General features: G+C 43.2%; 1 protein-coding gene across 5 annotated transcripts in view; it reads left to right on the top strand.

Moving 5' to 3' along the window:
• lrp8 (low density lipoprotein receptor-related protein 8, apolipoprotein e receptor) overlaps window positions 1–17,291 on the top strand; it is a 164,200-nt gene extending 146,909 nt beyond the window's left edge. The window contains exons 15-20 of one of the 5 annotated variants that reach the window (XR_011602096.1): window positions 1,310–1,462; window positions 2,829–3,209; window positions 6,534–6,602; window positions 9,451–9,641; window positions 11,660–17,117; window positions 17,155–17,291. Coding sequence is in view for 4 of the 5 variants with exons in the window: in XM_070960129.1 (XP_070816230.1) it covers window positions 1,310–1,462; window positions 2,829–3,209; window positions 6,534–6,602; window positions 9,451–9,752 (905 nt within the window). In the remaining variant the exon portion in view is untranslated. Of the gene's footprint in view, window positions 1–1,309; window positions 1,463–2,828; window positions 3,210–6,533; window positions 6,603–9,450; window positions 10,566–11,659 lie in introns of those variants that run through there. The other 4 variants (XM_070960132.1, XM_070960130.1, XM_070960129.1 and 1 more) reach the window with 4 other exon arrangements.
• Window positions 17,292–22,893: the final 5,602 nt, after the last annotated feature.

The following is a 22,893-nucleotide window of genomic DNA, read 5'->3' as shown; positions in this document are numbered from 1 at the left end:
AGCTATTGCAACTTCAGAACAACATAATCTAGCAAAATTTTATCTCAGTCCCTCTCCTGTCTCCTGCTTCCTTCTCCGCTGCTGTCTGTCCTTACATCCTTCCTTCTCATCTTATTTTATCTATTTTCCTATTGCCTCCATTTCTCTCCCTTCCTCTTCTTTGACTTGTTTCCTCACTTCTTTTCCCTTCAACCCTTCAACCCCTTTCCTCCCCCAGCAGAGAATTTCAATCTGTTGTCATAATGTGTCGTTGCATTTCAAAGACTTGCTTTTACCCGAAGACCTTCATTTCTTCTTAGTATGGAAAGCAGGTATAGAAGATATTGGGAGCTTTGAAGAATTTCACTTGGACAGCTGTTCATATTACATACTCGTTATGCTGAGATACTGTACATCGAGCACAAATGTATTCCCAGCCTATTAAAATCTCACCGTGAGGAGTGAGTGATATAGCTGCCTCCCCTGACGGCTGATGGCTTCTCTGATGTGCCGCTCTCTAAAACTACGCGCAAGTTGGGAGGCAGAATCGACCGCGACCTGACCTAATTCTGGTGCTTCCCCACATGACAAGAGTAGCAATGTTTTTCCATGAGTCTGACTCTTGGGTATGGAAACTACAAGTAAATTTTTTATTTGAGTGCAGAGATTAAAGAAGGAAAGTTTAGACACCCCTGCCTTAACCTAGTCATCTCTTCACTGTACCGCAAAAAGTTAAATCCCTAAATAACGCTGTAAGAATTGGTCTCAGGATCTGTTTTAGGTTAGGTTAGACTTTAATCCTGGGCTAAAAAGACCCTCTGCTGTGACTGCGTGTTTCTAAATTTGGTCCAATATTACTCCAACAAGCACACCACAGTAATGTCACATCTCAAGACTTTTCCAAATGATCAGTTTAGACTGTGCAAAAACAAAAGAAGAAGAACTATTATTAAGTAATTGCATATGCTGAGATGTTTTGCCAAGTCACATATTTGTGTTTTGACCTTAAATCAAGCTTGACGTTTGTACAGTGGCTTAGATTTTTCTTACCACCGACTTGAATTCAGTTCACAATTACGTAGATGCTTCTGATGCTGACCAAGACCCAAAACTGGGGATTTGTCTTCAATTCTTAATAACCTTTCCCTCTTAACTCTTCCAGTTAAGAAGAAGTACATGCAAACCTCATCACCCTGCCACTCACATGGGTTTTCAGTTCACAGAGCATTTGGAGAAAGCACCAAATGTTTAGAACTGTCATCATGGAAAGTATGGAAAATACACAGACTCGTAGTTTTAATCCTCCGTATTTCTGCTTGTGTCCCTCAAGCTCCTGACACCTGCAACATGGGCAGTCTGCCTAACGGTGGCTGTGAATACCTCTGTCTGAAGGCCCCCCAGATCACAGACCACTCTCCCAAATACACCTGTGCCTGCCCTGACGGCATGGAGCTGGGACCAGACATGAGGCGCTGTGCTATAGGTAAGTCGGTCACACTCTGATCCAATAAATCACAGGGTCCAGGAGCACACTTAATTAAAGAGACCGTGCTGAGGAATGTCACATGAAGTCTACATCGCGGTAATCACGGTGACATGATGGAGTGCGAGGCCATAAGGGTATTAAACTGATTTCACTCTCAACTGTGCTGAAAGGAGTCCGTCTCTTAATGAAGTATTTATACTTCTCTTTAAATAAATATTCTGCTTTTAACTATTCAGTACATTGGTGGTATCCAACCTCATACATGGATGGCTATTGGAAATATTTCCCATGCCTTTACAGGCTGAAGGAAATACTAACAGGTTATTTTTCGGTCACATATGATAACTTGAATCTTGGTCTGTCGTGTGAAATTTGATTTAGGTTCTCTTCTCACCGCAGCCACACCAAGACCGACTCGTTTCTTCTTCAGAGGTTTCAGTGCTGGAGTTGTAGCTTCCCATACTATTATTCCCGCATGTGCCTTCCACCCTGAAATGTAATATCTGAGGTGATCCACTGAATCCTTCTAGAATTCTCTGTAAAATATATTCAGTTGATGCTGAATGTATTTCATACAAAATCTGAAAAGTATAGTCCTGCTAGTGGAGTTTGCTTTTCTACACAATTAAGCTTTTGTGTTTATACCCATTCATATTCAGTTGAATGAATGCAAAATGTTCAGGTCTCATTTTATTATGATTGACTCAAAAACTCCAACACACCTCAGTTATCTCACCTCACCTCACCACCCAGCCAGTCCCCAACCTCCACATTTGTGAAGCTGTTATCCTTAATGAACCTGCTCGGTTTTGCGCCTCGTGTTTGCACAGGTGAGGAAAAGGAGCTGGCACACAGAAAAGGGAGAAAGAGAGATGATGGCATACAGTATGTAGGCTACCATTCAGAGAGTCCCTCTGAGAAGAACATGGCCATTGAGCGTACAGAGAGAGAGAAAGAGAACATTTGCACTTGCAATTATTGGACTTCCTGTTGGGCACTTTGGAGCAAGGTCATATGAGTTTTGCAGCAGCCATAAAATGTCGAATCCATCTGGAAATCCACAATCCAGTCACTTTTTTTAACACTCGAATTTGGTTGTTTGATAACACAAACAGAAAGGTATGTCAGTGGTGACCTGAGCATAGACTGTGTGTTATATGCAATATCGATACACACAAAAGTGATCAGAGACAGACGTGGAGGATAAAAAGAGATGCCATTTAGCTTGAGCTGTATACCTGGATATGTAAGAAAAAGTTTCTATAAAGGAACAATGTTGATGCATGTAGTCAAAATATATACCACAGCTCTAGCTGTTCAAGTAAAATCCCAAATATTGATGATTATTGTTTCTCTTGTGCAGTTCGGTCCAGAGCAACCACAACAGCTGCTCCAACCACTACCACCACCACCACCACCACAACCACTACAACAAGCACTACACCACCTAGCACAACTGTTCCCACCACCACGACACCCCCTACCACCACGATCGCAAGCACCACCACCACTTCTGCAGCCGTGACGCTCAGGCCCACGACCAGACGCCTGACGACGCCGGCCCCTCCTCAGACCCCCAGGAGTACCTCCACGGAGCAGCCTCGCTCTCCCGCCACCACGAGTACGGAGACGACCAGTTTCAGCAGCACAAGTCGCACGTCCACTTCCACACACACGCCCCTACTGGGTCCAGTGGCCCCCAACAGCATTCAGAGAGAGAGCAACGGGAACCTCTCCCACAGAGGTGAGGATCGCTGGGAGCAGGGTTTGTGCATAGGAATGTGAGCTTGTGTGAAACGAATGCATGCGTGCTGAGTGTGTGTGTTCTGCTGCGAGTGTAATACTCTGCAATCACTCCCGCTACCACCTGCCATTAAAGCAGCAGGGAGCTGAAACCCGCCACTTACATCAGTTTTCCTCTTCTCTCTGGCTTTTCTTCGCTCTCGCCTCTTTGTCCGACCATCTGTGTGTCTCGTCCTCTTTCCCTCTCTCTCCCGCGCACACACATGCACACACGCTCGCCAGTGTGCCTCTCGGTCTGCTTGTTGTCGCTCCCTCATGAGCAGTGTGTAACAGAGCTGTCAGAGCTAACAAACGACAGTCCCCTCCATTCTCACCTGCCACCTCTCATCACTCATCCTCACTCTCTGACAGCCTCTCGCGCTCTCTTTGTCTTTCCCTCCCCTCATCTCTTTCACTCCTGCTCTCTAAAACTGGCAGCGTTCTTCGCTCTCGCACCAATCAGGATTTACTGGCGCACCAGAAAAATGCCGCTTTACAGTTTGTTGCTCAGACAAACAATGACAGCAGAATATAACAGCAGTAACAATGGTTTACAGATCCACGCTAAGACTCAAATTGTATTTGGAAGAAGGAGAGGAAGGAGAAATCCTTGATAGCACCGCGAAGCAAAATTGATAAACCACTGTACTGCACACCACATGCTACTGTGTGATTTAGTTGCAGAAATCGATGTTTTCAGCTTTCTTTGCGGTCTTTGCGACACACATGAGGTAGGGGTAACTGTCAAACTGCTAAGGCAGTAATTTGCCCTTGTGATTTGCTTCTGCAGAGAGTAGAAAGATAACAAAAATCCTCCAAATAAGTTGCTCTTTTTAAGTACTGACTTTTTTTATGTCCTTCTAGCTCCACTACCGTTGCATCACCCTCTTCAGACCAAAGCAGGAGACCAACAGTAAAACTTGAATGACATAGCCTAGTAGATAGTAAAAGGAAGGGAAAGTTAAAAAGTAAAAAAAAAAAGATTGCAAGCTGCTGTCCTGTGTTTGAACTCAGATTTTTACAATATTGCATTTACATCAGAGACGTTTCCCTCGTATATTGAGAAACCAGGAGAGCGAAGGACCGAGGCTGAAAAAGCTATACAGAGGAGGAGAAAGGGAGGATGATGAAAGTGGGTGAGAGGGGTAGAGGAAATGGAAGAATTTAGAGGCATAGGGAGGACGGGGAGATGAAGGAAAAGAGCGAGGAGTAAGACTAAGGATTGTTAAATGAAAAGATACAGCGAGAGACAATAAAGGGGCCATAGAGGGAAAGGAATGAACCGAGCACAAAAAGGAACATGACAGTCCAGCACTTGAACAGGGAGGATGGGAGTTATTAAATGACACACTGTTGGGAGGGAAAACAGCGTTTACAGGGATAAGAAAAGATGGGATGTAGAAGAAGCAGGAGAGTAAGTGATTTTCTGGGAATTAAAGAGAATGGCTGCTGCGGCGAGCCTCGTCACTTTGGGGGCTCGGGATTCTGAGAGTTACCGAGAAGCAAGAACATGTTTCCTCTAGTCTCTGAAGTTGTCAGACTCCTCACCACAACAGAAGTGCTCCAGATGAGAGGTGGAGCAGACACGGATGAGAAAATGGGGCATGAACAAGACGCGTCTCCAAACCCACGGGCCATGTGTTATAATTTTCAACTCGGTGCACACTGTCAGCTTTGCAGGCATCAGCTGTTACGCATGTGCGGCGCTGTGGCTGGCGTGGTGGAGCGAGGCACAGCCAGGAGTTTCAGGAATGAAAGATAAACCACAGCTGGTACGCAAAGCTCATATGCGGCGATGCTCTGACAAATTTGAAGCTCCATCTTGATGCTAGTAATTATTTATCAGTCTTTTTGCAAATCTTTCTGGTAAAATGATAAATTCACATTTCTGAGTCCATCTTAAAAAAGCTTTCAAGTCAATTTTCGCTTTAATGGCTGTTCAAATGTGAGTGTAAACAGGAAAATTGAAATGAAAAAAAACTCACAAGACCTTTACAGCCGCGCAAACCTTCCACTGAGGTACGGCTGAATATCATCTAGTGTATGAACTGTAGGTAGCCCACATGTTATGGACAGCTTATATTTAGGGGGTTAAATATGGGGATTTAAACAGGTACGTGTTCATACAGGCAGACAACAGCTAATTCTTTTTGAACTTAAAATCCCTCCACCAATAATGGTCTTAATGAAACTGAGACCTTTTTTTTCTTCTCCTCTCTCCCTCCCTTCACTTTCCAGGACTGCGTCCTTCTCAACTGCTGCTTTAATAAGATTCTATTAATCCGCCTTTTAGAGTCTTAGGACCCATTGGACATCACTCATACTTTAAGAAAAGCCAAATTCACTTCTGCTGAATCAGGACCCGGACGCCTCGCCGCTCAGTCTGGAGTCATATCACCTGCTGTGCCTCTTTCACTTAAAGTGTCTTTGTCTGTGTGTGAGAGCGCATGTGTGTGTGCGTGTTCATTCATCCCAAGTCAGTTTATCCTCTATATGCTTGCGTTTATGAGAGAAAAGATCTCTTAATTGTATGTCCCATCCGTCACCTCCCATCTGTGCCTTTTCCGTGCGTAGAACTACACAGAGTCTCTTTCTAGAATGAGCCAATCAGTATGCAGGGCCAGCGCTGTGATCTCTTCTGTTAATCTTCCTCACTAGACTTCATTATAGCCATCTGATCACACTTTGGCTAATGGCTAGCCTGCTGCTAATAGGAGAGTTGGGAGCAGGATTAATGTCAAGCTCCGCGCCGACCTGTTGGGGTGAGCATTGGAGGGGATGCAAAGCATGTCTAGAATAAATGCACGCTGCATTGTGCCACAATATGAAGACACGCTGCAGAAAGGAACGACGTGCAGCCAAGGTCATGTGTTTAAGTTCACACCCAAGGTCACCCGGAGTTTCCGCCACGTTTCAGACCAACACTGAAGGATGTGCTGCGTCCTTGTCATTTAATCGTGTCACTACAAATTCTGGTGCATCCCTGCCTGGAATTGCATTTGTCTCAGCTTGTATTAAAACGCATCTCATTGCATTTATATAGCGTCTCCCATTCATCCGCATTTCATTTACACATGCTGGTAAAAAAAAAAAAAGAGTCTGCAGTCCAAAGTGAAATCAGATGGATTCTCTGCCCATGTATTATGCAGATAAGCTGTTTACAGCGTGATACTTCAAACTTGTGTTTCTGTCTAGCGAGGCCTTTGGGGAGGGTGTTTGGGAACAGAACTTTCTGCTTATTTTATTTTTCTTTCCCTTTTTCTTCCTCTCTCGCTGTTCATCTCAGCTGCGAGCGATCACTACCTCATAGGTAACAACATCACAGTAGCCGTTCTGGGGATAGTCATTCCTATCGGTGAGTACTCGACTCTCTTCCTGTGTTGCCTTTGCTTTCTGCCCGCCTGCTTCTCCCTCCTTGCTTCTCCGTCTCTGCCTGTCGCCCAAGTCCTGCATGTTGTGTGTGGATGTGGTATTTTGTGTGTCTGGCTATATGTGTGTGTACATGCATGTGGGAGCGACTGGATTTTAGAGTGTTTCCACCCACACCTGACTCATTAAAATGAGTATAATTTAGGTTTAATGACAACAATTTGTGTCTTTTGAACTTGCAAGTCTGACATCAGCCTCAGCAGTGATCCTTGAACAGACAGTAATAGTTTAGTAATTGAGAGAATGTACTGAGCTGTGGTATTATCCAACAATAGCCTCGTGGCCTGCAGCTAGAAAAAGCCATTACGGGCCAGTGAGCTCGTCAGTCAGCGATGGCCAGGCCTTTGCAGTGCGCACTTTATGTCATCGTTAATGAGATTTGAGCAAATGGGAAATTTATTTCATGTTTTGTCATCACATTTGACCAGCTGTTATAATGTTATGCTCATGTTTCCACTCTTATCATACAGTATTGCCCATACTGAAATCAATCCAGTGGCCTATTTCTCTGACCCAGTGGACTCAGAGTGTGTTAGATTGTTGCTGGAATCAGATGAAATGACAGAAGGGGCTTAATGAGATAAAATGTTCTTTCCTAGGTCAAAATTTTCATGCCTTAAAAGCCAAAAGCATAATTTCCCAGGTCAAATAATATAATGTCCATATAGGGTATAAAAAACACTGACACACTCACCATACTGCCACAGGACTAATATGAGGTAAGAAAACGCAAGTTCTTGCCATCAAACCAGCTTCCAAAAGTGAATTTATTCCATTAGCTTTGGTTACAATGAAAATCAAATTTTATGGAAATATTTAATACTGTCATGCATAACCTCACTGAGAAATCTGCTGAATGTGCAAATGACCCTAGAGTAGCAGCATATGTCGCTAATTGAGATCTCTTTCATCCCTAATATTGAATACTTTGATAAATTATGGGACCTCTAAAACATGCTAAAGCAATTTTTTTTCTCTTTTCATTCTCGACGATTGAGATATCAGCTCATTAAAACACCCCCCGAGACTGTTAACCCTTTCCACTCCATCCCCCATTCTGTCCTTCTGCCATTCATTGCTGCCATAAATCCCCCAATTCTGCATTTCTTGGCAGCTTTGAAGCATTAATTATTGTTGGAGGTCCACAAGGGCTGGATTTCTGCACCCCAGTTCTCCGCTCACATCCACTAATGCAACACGCCCACCCATGGCTCCACAAGGGGAAACAGCCCTGCAATGATTAGCAGTATTTAGCCAAAGTCAGGCTGTTATGCTACTCTCTAATTGGACGGAAATTTTCTAAATGAGACAAAAGCTGATGTTTTTTTTTAAACCAGTGTGCATTTAGAGAAGAACAAAGGAGGACATGGGGCTTCCAGCCCAGTCACACAGGGATGTGAAGTGCCAGTCAGACAAAAGAGCAATTAGATGGGGCTTCCAGACGGGATGTATACGCATCTATGGACGTGGGAATACACACACAGAAACACACCCTCAGCAACACTTGTTTTACCTCTCTTCCTTGACACGCCTCTGATTTGGCTGTTGGTCTCTATCCGCACATAGACTCGTACATGCACTCTGCACACAGAGGCAGTTAGACAGTCATGCTAATGTGATAGTGAGAGGAGAGAGACAGCTTATCTCAAATCCTCCAATCCCTCGTTCTCTCTCTCTCCTTCCCTCTGCCTCTTCCCCTGTCCGTTCTCCTCTCACAACCCCAACCAAAAAACACCAGTCAGGCCATCTACAGATAGTGTTTCTTTTTTTTCCCAGGCAAGTGCAAAATTCTAAATCACAGCCCAAATGTAGCACAAGAATGATATGGTGATGACAGTTTAGCAGCCTTGCTGGGCTTTTCTACAAAAAAAAAAAAAAACCCTAATCACAGGCTTCAGGCTCTGATTGTCACAAGATTCAATAGAAAGGTCTCTGTGGTTCAGTCCCTGCGTGTGCATGTATTTGTGTTTGGATGTGCATGTGTGAGTGAGTTTACAGTATGCGTGTGATTGTGGATGCGTGCATTGCATATTGTGCATGTTTGTGTGTCTTGGATCATTGTGTAGGTTGAGACTGAGAGGGAATGTGATAGAATGTGCATATATACTATGAAGGCTCATTATTTTCAGTTTTTCATAGCAGATGGATATACAGGGTCACCCACAGGAAACCGTGTAGCCGAGGTGGTTAGCCACACCTGGTCTTTGTGTTTGGCAAGGTGGCCTGCCTACAGTGTAAAATGTGGTGGGAAATCCTGGTGGAAACGTATTTTTTTAGAATGATTTTCTGTCCTCAATCATCCAAACATAGAGGCACAGCAGTTTAGCTAATTATTTTAGAGAGTGAAGAGAGCCACAAAGAAGCCGTTTAAGTACTTTCACGGCCCTGAGCTAACTACAAAGAAAAGAAAATGATTTAAACAAAAGTGTTCATGTTGTAAATTGGTATCCTTAGTCCTATTTTTACAAAGAATTTTTTAAACACCTTTTCAAACAACAAACTTAGCATCAATTTTGGTTTTTTGCTACCATAGCATCGCAAAATGATGCCTCTTTTTCATCTTGATTTAATTTCCCTATAAACAGGTCTTACAGGTGTGTTTGAGTTGTATGCCATTTTGAAAAATAGGCTGAAAATACTGAGCCGTCAGCACGTGAAGGAAAGTGTGCGAGGCGTGTGTGTGCGTGAGTGCTTAAAGCGCCGCTCTGTGTCCCCTGGGCTGTGTTAACGCTCCCGCCGTGTGTTGTTGTTGTGTGTGTGTTAAACACATGCAGTCCCTATCCTTGCCACAGTGGTCATCGGATTGCTCTGCACCGGCGGGTACCTGGTTTGGCGCAACTGGCGGCGCAAGAACACCAAGAGCATGAACTTCGACAACCCCGTTTACCGCAAAACCACGGAGGACGACGACGACGAAATCCACATCGGGCGACACAGCGAGTCCATCGGCCACGTGTACCCAGCAGTGAGTGGCAGCCACAGTCAGCCATTCATAGCGCTTCCTCTAGGGGGTGGCATCACAGACAGCAACTCTCACTGGTACTCAGGGGCACCAATGCTCTCCAGCAGCAAATGAGAGAAGCTGCAGAGGAAAGGAAGGAGTTTTTGGGATATGGGAGTATGCGCAGGGGTTTGGTGAAGCCCATTTGTTGTACATGTAGGCCTGGAAAGAAAGAACAGGCTTGCACACGCACACATTCTCACACATCAGTTTTGCAGTAACCACTGAAAACACCAGTCATACACACACATATGCCCTGCACCAGTACATCACCTTTATTTCACCTTCATGACCATAATCACACAGTATGTCGGTTTATCCCAGTTGCCGACCTGCCATCACATTTATTTGTACATTGTGTTTGTTTTTCTGGTTGTTGAAGTGTTTGTTTTGCTGTATGTTTCTTAGGAACCTCCCATTTCCTGATAAAACTCCTTAGGCAGACACATATCATCTTTGTTTACAGAAGCGGCTGATGCAAAAGTTCACGTTTTATCAACATGGTACAACTACAACTAGTAGAAATACTGGAAAGTATATGCCACTAGGTAGCATCCTTGTCAGACAGGAATTTTGTGGCTGTTTCTGCGTTATGTTTGCTGCTGAGAATGATAGCAAAGGGTCGTCCAGACATGAGTGGGGCACTGAGGTTGAAATAATTACTGCTGTCAGTATGCTAAATATGAAAGAAAGATGCAGGACGGTGGGCTCTGCAGTGGCATCTGCTTATTCGCAGAACAAGCATGATTTCAGTTTTGAGATGCGTTTGAGGGGACAGAGGTCTGTCATTTCAGAAAGCTGACAGCTGAGCACTGGACCAGACCATCCTGCAAATAGAAATTGGATTTTCAGAGTGGATCATAACATCATGAAGCTGCCCTTATGGGAATTTTAAAAGACATGAGGGATAAAAAGGGGAGCACAAATCAGAACTAAGGACAGTCCAAAATAAAATGCCTCATATCCTTACACACCACCCCGATTTCCGGCTGATGCAGATGCATTTTTGAGAAGCATGCATTGGGCACGAAGCTGCATTTTGTTCAAACTCCGCTGACAACGCCAGCTGTGATTTGCATTCGAATGCACTTAAAGGTATAAAGAGCGTGTCATCCGGACACTTATGGAATTTATTGAATATATTAGCTGTTTTACGTAAAGCAAGCAGGGAAGGGCAGCCAAAAAGGATAATGGAGGGGATGGGGGGGTGAGGGGGGGGGTCTAGCGCTTTGATCGGTTGGCATGGTAACACAGATTTCTTTGTGTTGCTCCACAGAGAAAAGAGGCAAGGAATTCTGGGTATCATTGGCATGATGACAGACTGGAGACACACACACACACACACACACACACACACACACACACACACACACACACACACACACACACACACGAAACAGGTGCACGACTGAGTCATATTAAGATTCAAGGTCGAATTAACAACCACCCTCAGTGAAGGGCTGCAGAGATGGAGCTATGCTGCCTCTCCCAGTTTTATTATACATAATTATGTCCACGTCTCCTTTATTGTCTTTTAATTTGTTTACTTGTTTTCTTTCTCTTCCTCTCCTTTCCTTTCCTTTCGTGGCAATGTGGCAGCTCAGACAGCCAGAGAAATCAGGTTGGCATTATGTGGGCCAGACATTTGCCGCCGTAGGCAAGCATCCTGCATTCCTCATATAGGAGCAGCCAGAAGGAGGGAATGAGTGTGGGGGGGGGGTGGATAGAGGAGGAAAGGAAGGTCAGGGAGAGGAGGGATGAATGAGGACTGCGAGAAGAACGAGGAAGGAGCAGGAGAATGGATTGTATATGACCCTGCTGTTTCTTTTCTGGGTGCCGTCTCGACTCTGCTTCTCTCCTGATTTCCCTCTTTGTTCTCTGTTCGTTTGCTGCTTTTTCCTTTTCTGTTCTCTCTCTCACTTCCCTCTTTCCTTCCCTCACCAGCCTTCTGTGGTAACAGTCTTTTTATCTGCTGTTTGCAGCGCGTGGCACTCAGTCTGGAGGATGATGGCTATCCCTGAGGGGGGGGAATGCGTCCTCCCCGCCCCCCAAATCTCATCCTGGCCCCTCCTCTCACCACAGCCTCTACACCACTACAATGAGGCCAGTACAACGCAGACGAGAAAGAGAAGGAGTCCTCATTTTGCCTCCCCTTTTAAGGAGCAGGGATGACACGTACATCTTGTATCCCCCCCCCCCACCTTTCTCCACTGGAGTAACATTACTACCACTACTAGCCACTACTACTTCCCTTAGTGCTAGTTGATTTGTAGTCTCTGCTCCACTCCTCTCTTCTCTGTGCCTCTTGTTAGCTGTAGTGGTGTGTAAAATGCTGCTTAATGATTTTGTTCAAACTAACCTCATTTGGCTGTCTCAGTGCACATTGTAAATATGAGGCTGTCTGGCCGCCGTACAAGGGGAAAAAGCTGGCTTGCGTGATTTTTAATTCTTGAATTTTTATTTATTTGTGTGTGTTTGCTGTTGTAAATATGTAATCAGCAGCTCTCTGTGTGCCGGCAGGTTTGTTCGAGTTTGTAAGAGTGTACAGCAGCGGGCAAGGGTGTTATTTTTCTTCATAGTTCCCATTACATCTTGAGTAGACATGACAGATTTAAAAAAAAAAAAAAAACAGGGGAATGTCATCCTTTCTCACAGTCTGCCTCTCAGATGCACCCCTTGACATACTGTATGTAGGCAGGCAAAACTAAATATAGCCAAGGGGAAAGGAGACAGGGAAAATGATGGGGTTGTCTGCATGTTTGGAGGTGATTTCGGGGTGAAAGAGGAAGGGAGGGTGCTTTTTTGTGAGGATTTGTGCCACCAGAGGGTAGGGCCTCAAGGCAAAAAGCAGCAGGGCAGAAAAGGCAAAGGATTATGGGTAATCCTCTCTCCTGGTATCAGAGGTGTGCGTATAGTCGATAATAAACTTGGGATTGGCTGTTTATTTGCGGTGGGTGTTAAGACTCACACGTTTGTTTCTGACTTTTTGTTTGTCTTTGAGTCTGCTGCCGTCAGTATGGGGGAGGTAAACTTTCCAATTCAGACAGCAGAGTTTTAGAAAGAGGTATGATAACGGTGCTTTGAGGCACCGAGTGCTATGACTCTCACCTGCTGCCAAACACAGATTTCAGTGTTTGAACTTGAGCAGCCCATAAACGTCGATCCCAGTGCGTCACTGGCTTCACGGCCCTGCTTTTGGTTTCTCTTGGCATCAACTTCTCCGTCTTCCGTCCCCCTTTTTAACATGTGTGTTTTCTAGATGAGATGCTGCAGAAAAAGAGCCCACATTTGGAAAGAGTGGCTTCTCTGCTGTCACTGAGGTTCCGCGTGGTTGTTCGTGGCCCTGTTTTGTATGAGCAGATGAGTAATAATACGCCGAGCCTGACTGAGCCGAGCTCTGATTTGATTTGAAAGCTGGATAGAGAGGAAAACGGGTAAACCAGCGTGAAGGGCTGATCTTCCATTGGCTTGCCACAGACATGCTTCCAGCCCATTGAATCAGATGTAATATATGCCCAGTGACTATCGCAATAATTACTCACAACGTGTTCTAACAGATCATGACTGGAAGCAGTCATGACAACTTAACATGATAGCCGTTACAAGTAGTTATGGCAAATTATTCCTGTTCTGCACTTGACTTGGTTTCAATAAAGGGCATTTTGAAGGCGTTAAGCACACATATAATGCATTATATAAGATACAGAGGTGCCTCACGTCGTCTAAACTATACATACAACACTGATCTTCCATTCTTAGAATAACAAATTTGAGCCCGGCTTTCGTCTGACACATCCACAGTCCTTTCAGAAACTTGATGTATGACTGAAAAACAAGCAAAAAAGCGTAAAATGTAAGTCTTCCAATATAAACTCGGTATAGACTCAGCGTATGTATTCATCTAACTATACAAACAAAGTTGATAAATGGTTGTTATTATTCATGGTCCTCACTGTTTCCTGGAAAGGTTTTCTCAGCGTAGATGCTCGGGGAACCACAGGGGAGGAAGAAAGAAACACACAAAGACAAAGGTAGGCAGGAAGTGACTGCCAGGATTTAGATGGAACTGTATGCAAACAGGTTTGTGATGGGAAGATGAATGGTGGGCCATTTATTTTTTGCCGGATTTCTGCTGATGTTGTGTCGCAGTGTTCTGACAGTCACTTCCCTCAGAAGGATGGCTCTCTCTCCTCTCAGTTTATGATGCACAGTGGGGGATTTGTATGTACTTTACGTGGCAAGTGGCGTGCTAGACAGGTAAATTACAGTCCTCTCCAGCTCGGCACTCCCCCACGTCTATCTAACGAAGGAGGATTGAGCACGAGGAGGAGGCCATCTCCCTTCATCTCGACCTTGTCCAAAATAAAATGCATTACACGGTGGGGAAGACGGTGTCTCAGCTCAGCATGATCATGGACTGCTTTAGCAGCTTCCTGCTGTGTTTGATTTTTTTTTTTTTTTTTTTTTTCAGAATTTAGGTTTTCGGTGTTAAACTGTGGTCATTTTTTTGTTATGAAAGGCTCACAATTCCATCCTTTCTCATAAAAACCTATATCTAAGTCCTGAGATGATGTAAAAAGACCAGAAAGAAATTCAGTAAAATGAGATTAAATAAGTCCCAAACCCTCTGCTGGGTTGAGCCCTGAGCTCCGCCAGCTCTGCACGCCACATGCTTTTCTTCATGTCCACGTTTGCTGCAGGTCTAATGGAGTTCCATGCCGGGAGTCTGCAGTTAGGAGTATAAATTGCTTATTTATTGAGGTGACTGAGCGTGGCATTGTAGAAAACTTGCTTTTACAGTGTGAAGACAGATTGGCTGGTCCACTTTGTGGCCACCTTGAGAACAGCAGTCTCCACTGAAGGACGCTGAAAAGGTCCTGAAAGGGACTGTTGTCATTCATCATATAGAAGCTAGTCATTGTGGTGCTTGTAGAGGACATGCTTTGAAACTTTCTGGACATTCCTCATGCCTCATGCTGAAGACGTGATCATGTACATACTGTATGTTCACATATACAGTTGTTAATGCAGGTATGATGTTGTCTAGGTACGTGTGTTTCTTGCTCCAGGGCTTTTTGTTTGTTTGTTTGTTTGTTTTTTAATTAAGTCTTTCGGAATTAACCCAGTACCTGCTGCGCTGTGGCACGTGCAACATGGCGTTTTGCACAAACGTATTTAACCCTAAGCTAGAAATTTACTCTTCAAATTTAGCTTGTTGAACTACATTGTGTTAAATTTCACATGCACTCATGTTGACTCTAACAGGTTCCTACATGAAAGATCTGGAGTCGGTTGTACCAGCTGTTTGTAAGTTCACGCATCACTAAATTAAACCTGGATGTCAACACACAAACTTGTTCTGGCATAGAAATGAGTTGTTATTAAATATTTTTACCAAGTGACTGCCAGGTGCAGCTGGTATGAGCTAACCGAACCAACTGACAAGATAGCATTAGCTTGCTAACATACTGTATAATCCCTTTAGGCTGAAGGAGAAAGTGCTGTTTAATGATGGAAAATGGGCAGTTTTTTCACAACAAAATAACTCAGTGTAAGTTATTCACTCTCATGCCATTATGCTAAGAACAAATGACTAAATATCATGTTAATGTAATTAATATTTCCCATTTCTTCTGAATTGCCAGACTGCCTCTCTGAAACATGTACTTGTCCATGTATGCTTATATAAATTAAACCTAAGAATGGCAGTTAAGTTCAATATATCTCTTGACCACCTAAAATGTTTGGATTTTTGATTCTAGAGTGACTAGTGTCTACTTCATTTCTGATGATGTTAAATTATGAGCTCACTGTAGCAACCACATAATATAACTGACTGCTTTAATTGTAGCGTTCCTGATTTGTGCTCCTTGTTTTTAACTGTCCAGTCGCTTGTCCTTCCCGTCCTCTCTGCACTCCTCTGATAGTTGCTTCTGAGCAGAGAATCTGACCCCATGCTGCTTTAACCAGGATGCACTGACTGCTTTCTAACATCACTCACATCTGTCCACCACTTCACCTCCTCGAGCCCTGCATCAAACGTAATGTCAGCTGTGAGGCTTCGAGCCTCTTCTGTAGTCGTCACACTTCTGAATTTTAATTGAAAGAGCATCGTCTGCATTGCCGTCTCTGTGCACTCTCATTCTCTCGCCCTCCCATCTTCATCTTAGCCATCGACATCTTCCCTTTGGCAAGGGCTATCAGCCTTTGGGCAGACAGACGCACACACACACTGGAAGAATGGAACAAAAACACTGGAGGGAATAACCTGAAATCCCCAAAATTACAAGGAAACCCCAGAGCTGATAAAGGAGCCCTACAGATCGTGAACCAGCGAGCAGGCAAGCAAGCACGCTCAGCCAGGAGAAGCAGCCCCCCACCACCACCCCCCAACCAGAGACAGTTTTGGACTGTGGAAAGAGCCCTCATTGACTCTACTTGGCTGTCAATCAGCTCTTGTTGACCCAGTGACTTTCCTTCAACTGCTTCCTCTTATTATCATGTGTTTTTTGGACTGCTAGTCTGTGAGTTGTAGTTGTTGCTCGCTCTCTCTTTCCTTGCCAAGCCTTTCTCATTTTCATATTTGATCTTCTTGACGTTTGATTACTTGAAGGGCAGTGTTCAGTCGCCTACATTTTTCTACCAGTCAGTGTAAAATTAAGGTTGGGGGAAGCAGACAGCAAAGTCGCAAGAACTGTGTGTGTATATCTTTTTATGGGTGGGGGTGATGATATAAGCGGACAACATTTTGATAAGTAACAGTATTGTAACAGTATCAAAACTGCGTTTTCTGGAAATGTTGCTGATGTGTCATTGCCTGTAAGGAAATCTCAAAAACCATTCGGGGCTCTGTCCATTCCACAGCCATACGACAGGCATTTTTTTACGCTGTTTGTTGCACAAAACTTTTCAAGAAGCCTTCTGCACTGTGTAAAGAGGTAACGTTCCAAGGAGGGGAGGACATAAAAGGGGGGGGGGGATCCAATGGTACAGTCCAATGGTTTTGAATCGTGACTTGTAAATACGTTTTCATACGGCAAAAACTTTTTGATAATGTTTTAAATGTATCTGTAAAAAAAAGATGTACATAAAACTCGGGGGTAAAAAGGAGTGTAGACTATATATGAATTTATTTGTACACAAGAGCACTGGATTTATTTACTACTTGATTGTAACTAAAAATTAATAATCTGCCAAAGTGTTTTTATTTGACTTTCTCTCCCGTCTGTTCCGTTTGTTTTGCTTTTTAACAGCATTGCAGATTTTTAGTGTTCATACTGTATTTAATTCTGTTGAATAGGTTTTGTTGTTGTGTGTTTAAAAAAGAAAAAAAAAAAGAGGGGTTATTTTAATTTATTGGTGCCTTTTTTTGTGCTCCTATATGCTTTTACTCTTTCTGTTTTTCTGTGTTATGTGTCTGCGGGGGGGGGGGGGGGGCAGGTTCACGGGCAGGTTGGTGAGGGAAGGGTGGGGGGAGTTAAAAACTTAGCAACTTCTGTACTTACATGGAATATCTGTACTGTATGCCAAAATGGTCTCACTCACGTTTCTATGAAATCAAGCTGTTGATAAATATCTCTATATATTGATATATTAAATTTATAAAAACCTTCAGTGTCGGCTGTCACTTTATTTCATGTCCCTCTGTGTTGCATCCTTTTTTTTTTTAAGTAGCTTGTCATCCATTTATGAAAGAAAACTAAGAATTTTACATTTCTTTCTCAGTGTCAGTATCAGTGTGATCGTTTATCGGTGGCCTACATACTTCGTGAGCTTTTCATTGGCTCAAGATTAATTATCTTCCCTCTTGTGTAAACTAAGGTAGCATTTGCTAAAATAATCGTTACCAAGTAAAATACAAGCAGCATACAGTCAGAGCATATCTGTTGACATTGTTGTGGATACAGAGGGAGGCTGTGGCTCAGGGGGTAGTGCGGGTCATCCACCAATCACAGGGCTGCTGCTTTGATCCCAGACTCCCCCTGTTTGCATCTTCAAGACAGTGATGCTTTGACCACATGCATACAGACATTTAACAAAACGGACATTTTCCTCCACATTTGGGCTTGCTTACACACAGACAGCATTTTAAGTCACTAAAACTGACATCTTTAAAAAAACAAAAAAACAAAACAAAACAGTGCTGCCTTGATGAGCATGTGTCTGACACAATAATGGTGAACTGCTGGTTAGTTTGTATTTGCTTTGCACTGCTAGGCTGTGTGTCAGAATAGAGTTAAACAGCTAGAAAGAAAAGTAATTTTTGTATTTTTAAAAAAGCTCACCACGTGCTCAGAATGTTCTCCTCTGGTATTTCTTGATTGTAGACTTTAGCGCCACCTACTAGTCTGACATGTTTGGAATCATTTAAAAATATATCGATGTGTTCAAGGCCTTGATAATCTGTTCAACTCAACAGAAAAACAATACATTTTTATGAGCTAAAGATAAAGTCATTTTATCTCTGCCATTTGAAAATAAAATGAGCTCCCCAGTGTGTTAGTGGCTGTTAGTGAAATAACTGGAGTCAGACTTGAACAACAGCATAATCATGAGATGATGTTGCCAGGTTAGCTATGTTTCGGAACTAATTTAGGCGGGCATCCTCAAAATGTACTTTCAACAAAGATTATGAGCAATGCTTCACGGCTTGTTTGCTAAAACGCATCAACAGAAGAAATAAAGGCCGGGGTCAGCTGGGGCTATAATAAGATTTTTTGTGCTTTGGTTTGCCACTATCTGAGTTCATAAGTGTGGTCCCTTCAGCAGATTCACTCAGAGGCAGTACTTTGATAAAGTCAAAGTACTTCCACAGCTTTAACTTTGCTGGTGTTTTCTCTGGGAACACTGGGGGCCAGTGATTTCACAGGGAAACATGAGGGATTTTGACATCTGTGTGTCCCAAACAAATCCTTTGTTGTGTTTCTTTGATGATGGATGAAAATGTCACCAGCACCCTCCTGGTTTGTTTCCTCTTTGTCCACAACGCTCAGCTCTCCAGAGAAAAGACAAGTTACAGTAAAGGAAGGAGAAACTGCTGTGAAGTGAGGGGGTGAAACAGGCTGACAGGGTGGGGGGGTGGGGGGGGGGTAAGTAACAGGAGACAGGGGATGTGTGGAGTCCCTGTAGAGCTGAGAGGAGTGACAGTTCACAGGGGGTGTGATGGATGAGTCGGCAGGGAGAGTTGGCTGAGGATATGGGCAATCCTTGGCCTGCCCATTGTTCCATGTTTGCTGTTGCTCTTCATTGAAGATTCAACTCTGCCGGTGCCCTGCGCTGTCATCTCCCCGAGCATCTCAGCCGCCAAGGCGGCTCAATGGTTTCATTGAAGATTCATGATAACTGAAGGACTCGTGGTGGATCAAAGGGTTATGGTGTTATGGGCTATGCTCTGTATGTCAGTGTCGGAGCAGACTGCAGCACATATCTGGCTTTCCCTCTGAATCTCATCTCCACTGTGCACATTCAGAACAGACACTAATATAGTTCTCTCAAATGATTGTGATTATTCATCATAACACATGATAAGAGGATTTCTGAAAGTGTCATTCTGCTGCAAGTTCATGAAACAAGCATGAAAAGTTAGTTCAAGTCTCTTTGGGCTTGACATTGAGACTGCAAGTCTGACGGGTCAGCATGTGGAAAACACTGATTCTAGACAAGCTGTGTGAAACAGAAACAAATCAGAATGTGCTGTTTCCTTTTGACATGCACTCTGTTGAAAACAGTACAAACACAGTATATTTAATGTTTGACCTCATCAGCTTCAGTGATTTATGTAAATGTATGCTTATTCTGAATTTGATGCAGCAACACTTGTCAAATAAGTTGGAAAAGGAGCAACTAAAGACTGGGAAAGATGTGGAATGCTCCAAAAACACCTGTTTGGAACATTCCACAGGTAAACAGGTTGATTGGTAACAGCTGATAGTATCATGATTGGGTATGAAAGGGGCATCCTGGAAAGACTCAGTTGTTCACAAGCGAGGATAGAGCGAGGTTCACCACTTTGTGAACACATGACTGTATAAAGGAGATTAATACATGGGCTCAGGGACACTTTATAAAACTGTTGTTGGTAAACAGTTTGTTTTTATTTGTTTTGTACTGAGCCCCAGATGCTTTGGAATCAGCGTTGTTAAGCTTTAAATACCCAGCTGCCAAGTTCTGAAAGCTCATTTTAAGGCCTACTTTCAAAGATTCAGTTGCATGTCTACAACTATTGTTGATCAGGAAATAACAGAAACACTCTACTGAAATATCGTTATGCTTTTCTGCATTGTGTGTCTTATTGTTATTATATCAGGCAGTAAGTAAGTAAGTAAGTAACAACACCACAAACCATGGCCTCAGTTCTTGTGCATACAGTTGAATCAACACCTGACAAAATCTCAGAATGGGATGATTTGCAGAACACTGAAGACACAAATAGAAGAAAGACAACATATCAACTGTTGAAACTGGAAGCTAATATTTTTTTGAAAATTATGTCCTCATTTAGAATTTGATGCCAGCAAAATGTTTCAAAAAAAGTTGGGACAGGAGCAGACAGACTGGAAAAGCTGTGAAATGCTAAAAGAAAACAGCTGGTGGGTCATCTCAGAGTGAATGAGGTTAAGTGGCAACAGGTGAGCAACATGGTTGGGTATAAAGAGCGTCCCAGAGAGGCAGAGTCTTTGTGAAGTAAAGATGGGGAGGGCTTCACCACTCTGTGAGCAACAGTTTAAGAATAATGTTTCTCAATGTAAAATTGCTAAAATGGGGTATTTCTTTGTCTACGGTTCATGATGTCATTAAAAGATTCACAGAACCTGAAGAAATCTCTGTATGCAAGGGACAAGGTCGAAAACCAATATTGGCTGGCCGTGATTTCTGCCCCTCAGACGACGCTGCATTGAACACAGACACGATTCTGTGGCATGAGCTTAGGAATACTTCCAAAAACCATCATGTGTGAACGCAGTTCATCACAGCACCACAAATACAAAGTGAAACTCTACCATGCAAAGAGGAAACCTTATAGAAACCAGATCCAGAAGCGCAGCCGCCTCCTCAGGTCCTGAGCTCATTTAAGATGGACTGAGGCAAAATGGAAAACTGTCCTGTGGTCTGACAAGTCAACATTTGAAATCACGGACGGCACGTCCTCCAGGCTAAAGAGGAGAGGGACCACCCGGCTTGTTATCAGCACACAGTTCAAAGGCCAGCATCCGTGTTGGAATGGGGTGCTTTAATGCACATGGCAGGAGTAAACTGTACATTTGTGAGGGCACCATTAATGTTGAACCATATATACAGGATCTGGAGCAACATATGCTGCCAGCGTCAATGCCAAAACACATTCTGCACGTATTTCAACAGCATGGCTCTGGAGTAAAGGAGTCCAGGCGCTAAAGTGGCGTGCCTGCAGTCCCGACTTGTCACCGACTGAAAATATTTGGCACTTTATGAAACAGAAAATAGGACAAAGGAGACCTCAAACTGTTGAGCAGCTGAAATCGTACATCAAACAGGAAAATGGGAAAACAATTTGCTTTCACAATGACAGCAGCTGGTCTGCTTAGAGTCTCACTGATTATTTCTTTTCCACAGTCCCAACTTTTTTTGAAACGCAGTTGTATTTGTTGAACACCTGTTCTGTTGTATCATATTGTTGTAGTATATTGATTGTATTCCATCATTTTGGATTGCAGTACTTCGTGGAGATGTTATGCCGAAGAAGTCTTATTTTGTTGAACTTTGAGATGTTTGTATGTTGTGCTTAGTGCTCTGCTGTCTGAACTCCAGTCAGTGGCAGAATTGATCTTGTACACAACAGTCACCTCATGTAGAGTCAAGGACAGAGAGCCTTACACTGACCACAGAGTCCACAGAGCAGCCATTCAAGGCCAAGAAAGGCCTCTGACATCAACATGGTCACATATCCAGACCCAGCCTGCACTTGAGGCTGGCCATGGCCTCTCTAAAGGCTCTTTGTTCAGGTTGATTGTTTGCATTGAGAAGTCGCACAATATGGCTGACTGTGATCCTAAAGAAGGCTGTGTGTGAAAAACATTTCTAGAATTCCAGCTTGCAATTGTGTCATGATTTGGCAGCTTTCACCTCTTTCCTTTCATATCAACCTGTGAGCCAGCATGTTAATATGTATGAACCCTAAGTTCTTCCTTTAAAAAAAAGCCCCTAAATAAAAAAAATAATCGATCTTGCAAAACTGTGTCAGCGAGAGTGTTTGCAGGAAGGTAAAGCAGCCAAGAACTGTCAGAGCAATGAACAAGATGTTCCCTGTCAGTGTTTTCTGCAATTACAGCTGATGCTGCAGGGGTCATATATCAGTTTCTGGGATGCCTTCCTAAACTCAACCAATCATTTTATATATTTATATGGCAGTTAGCATACTCATATAGCATATAGTTAGATGATTTTAAACGGTTAGTAAACCTCTCGCTCACACACTCTCCTCAGCTAAATGGAGCTAATGTGGGACTGCATTAGTTAACATTTGGAGTTATGGGGCATCCAGGTGGCTGAGTGCAGAAAATCTCCTCTTTCCACTTGTCACTTAAAAATGAATAAAATATTTGGGGAGCCTGGAATGACTCTACTTATGAAAATGATTTCAGAATGAGCTGACCTCAGTGTGCTCACCTCCTCCTGCCCAGAGAGCAGCTTTGTTGAAAAATTGTGGCACAATTTCAGGAGCGCATTTCAATTTGTTATCTTTTCAAATATAGTAAAAGGTTTTGTGACGTTGTATTAGGTCGAATCATTTAATTAAATCTAGTTTATGGTAAAATGCTAGTATCAAATGACAGAATTGCTTTCTTCAGCTCTATTACTTTGAGTTTCAGAATGACCTCTTCCCCCAAAGTATATAGTACAGTGTGTATAATGTCATAGTATTATACCCTTTTTGCACTTTTGTCCCCTTTGCCATCAAAGAACTGAATAGAACATCCAGACTGTGCCTGAGCTTGTGTGTTTGTGTATGTAAAGTTTGAAAATGTGCTGGTAGTGGCTGTATGTTGTTGGATCCATGTATGTACTTGTTGAGTTTGATGTATTCTGTCCAGTTTGATGTATTTGTGTATTTTGAGGCTGTACAGAGGGTGGAAACAAGTTTCCTTGAAAAAGGACAATCTAAATCTAAATCTAAAATCTAAATCTTTTCTGGGGGGTTTAAATAGCTGAAATTATCTCAACATTTGTGCTATGGGAC

Source organism: Chaetodon trifascialis, chromosome 4 (assembly GCF_039877785.1).
Source record: "Chaetodon trifascialis isolate fChaTrf1 chromosome 4, fChaTrf1.hap1, whole genome shotgun sequence".
Classification (NCBI taxonomy): Eukaryota; Metazoa; Chordata; class Actinopteri; order Chaetodontiformes; family Chaetodontidae; genus Chaetodon; species Chaetodon trifascialis.
The sequence above is the reverse complement of the archived record's forward strand: the minus strand, read 5'-3'. Positions and strand labels throughout refer to the sequence as shown.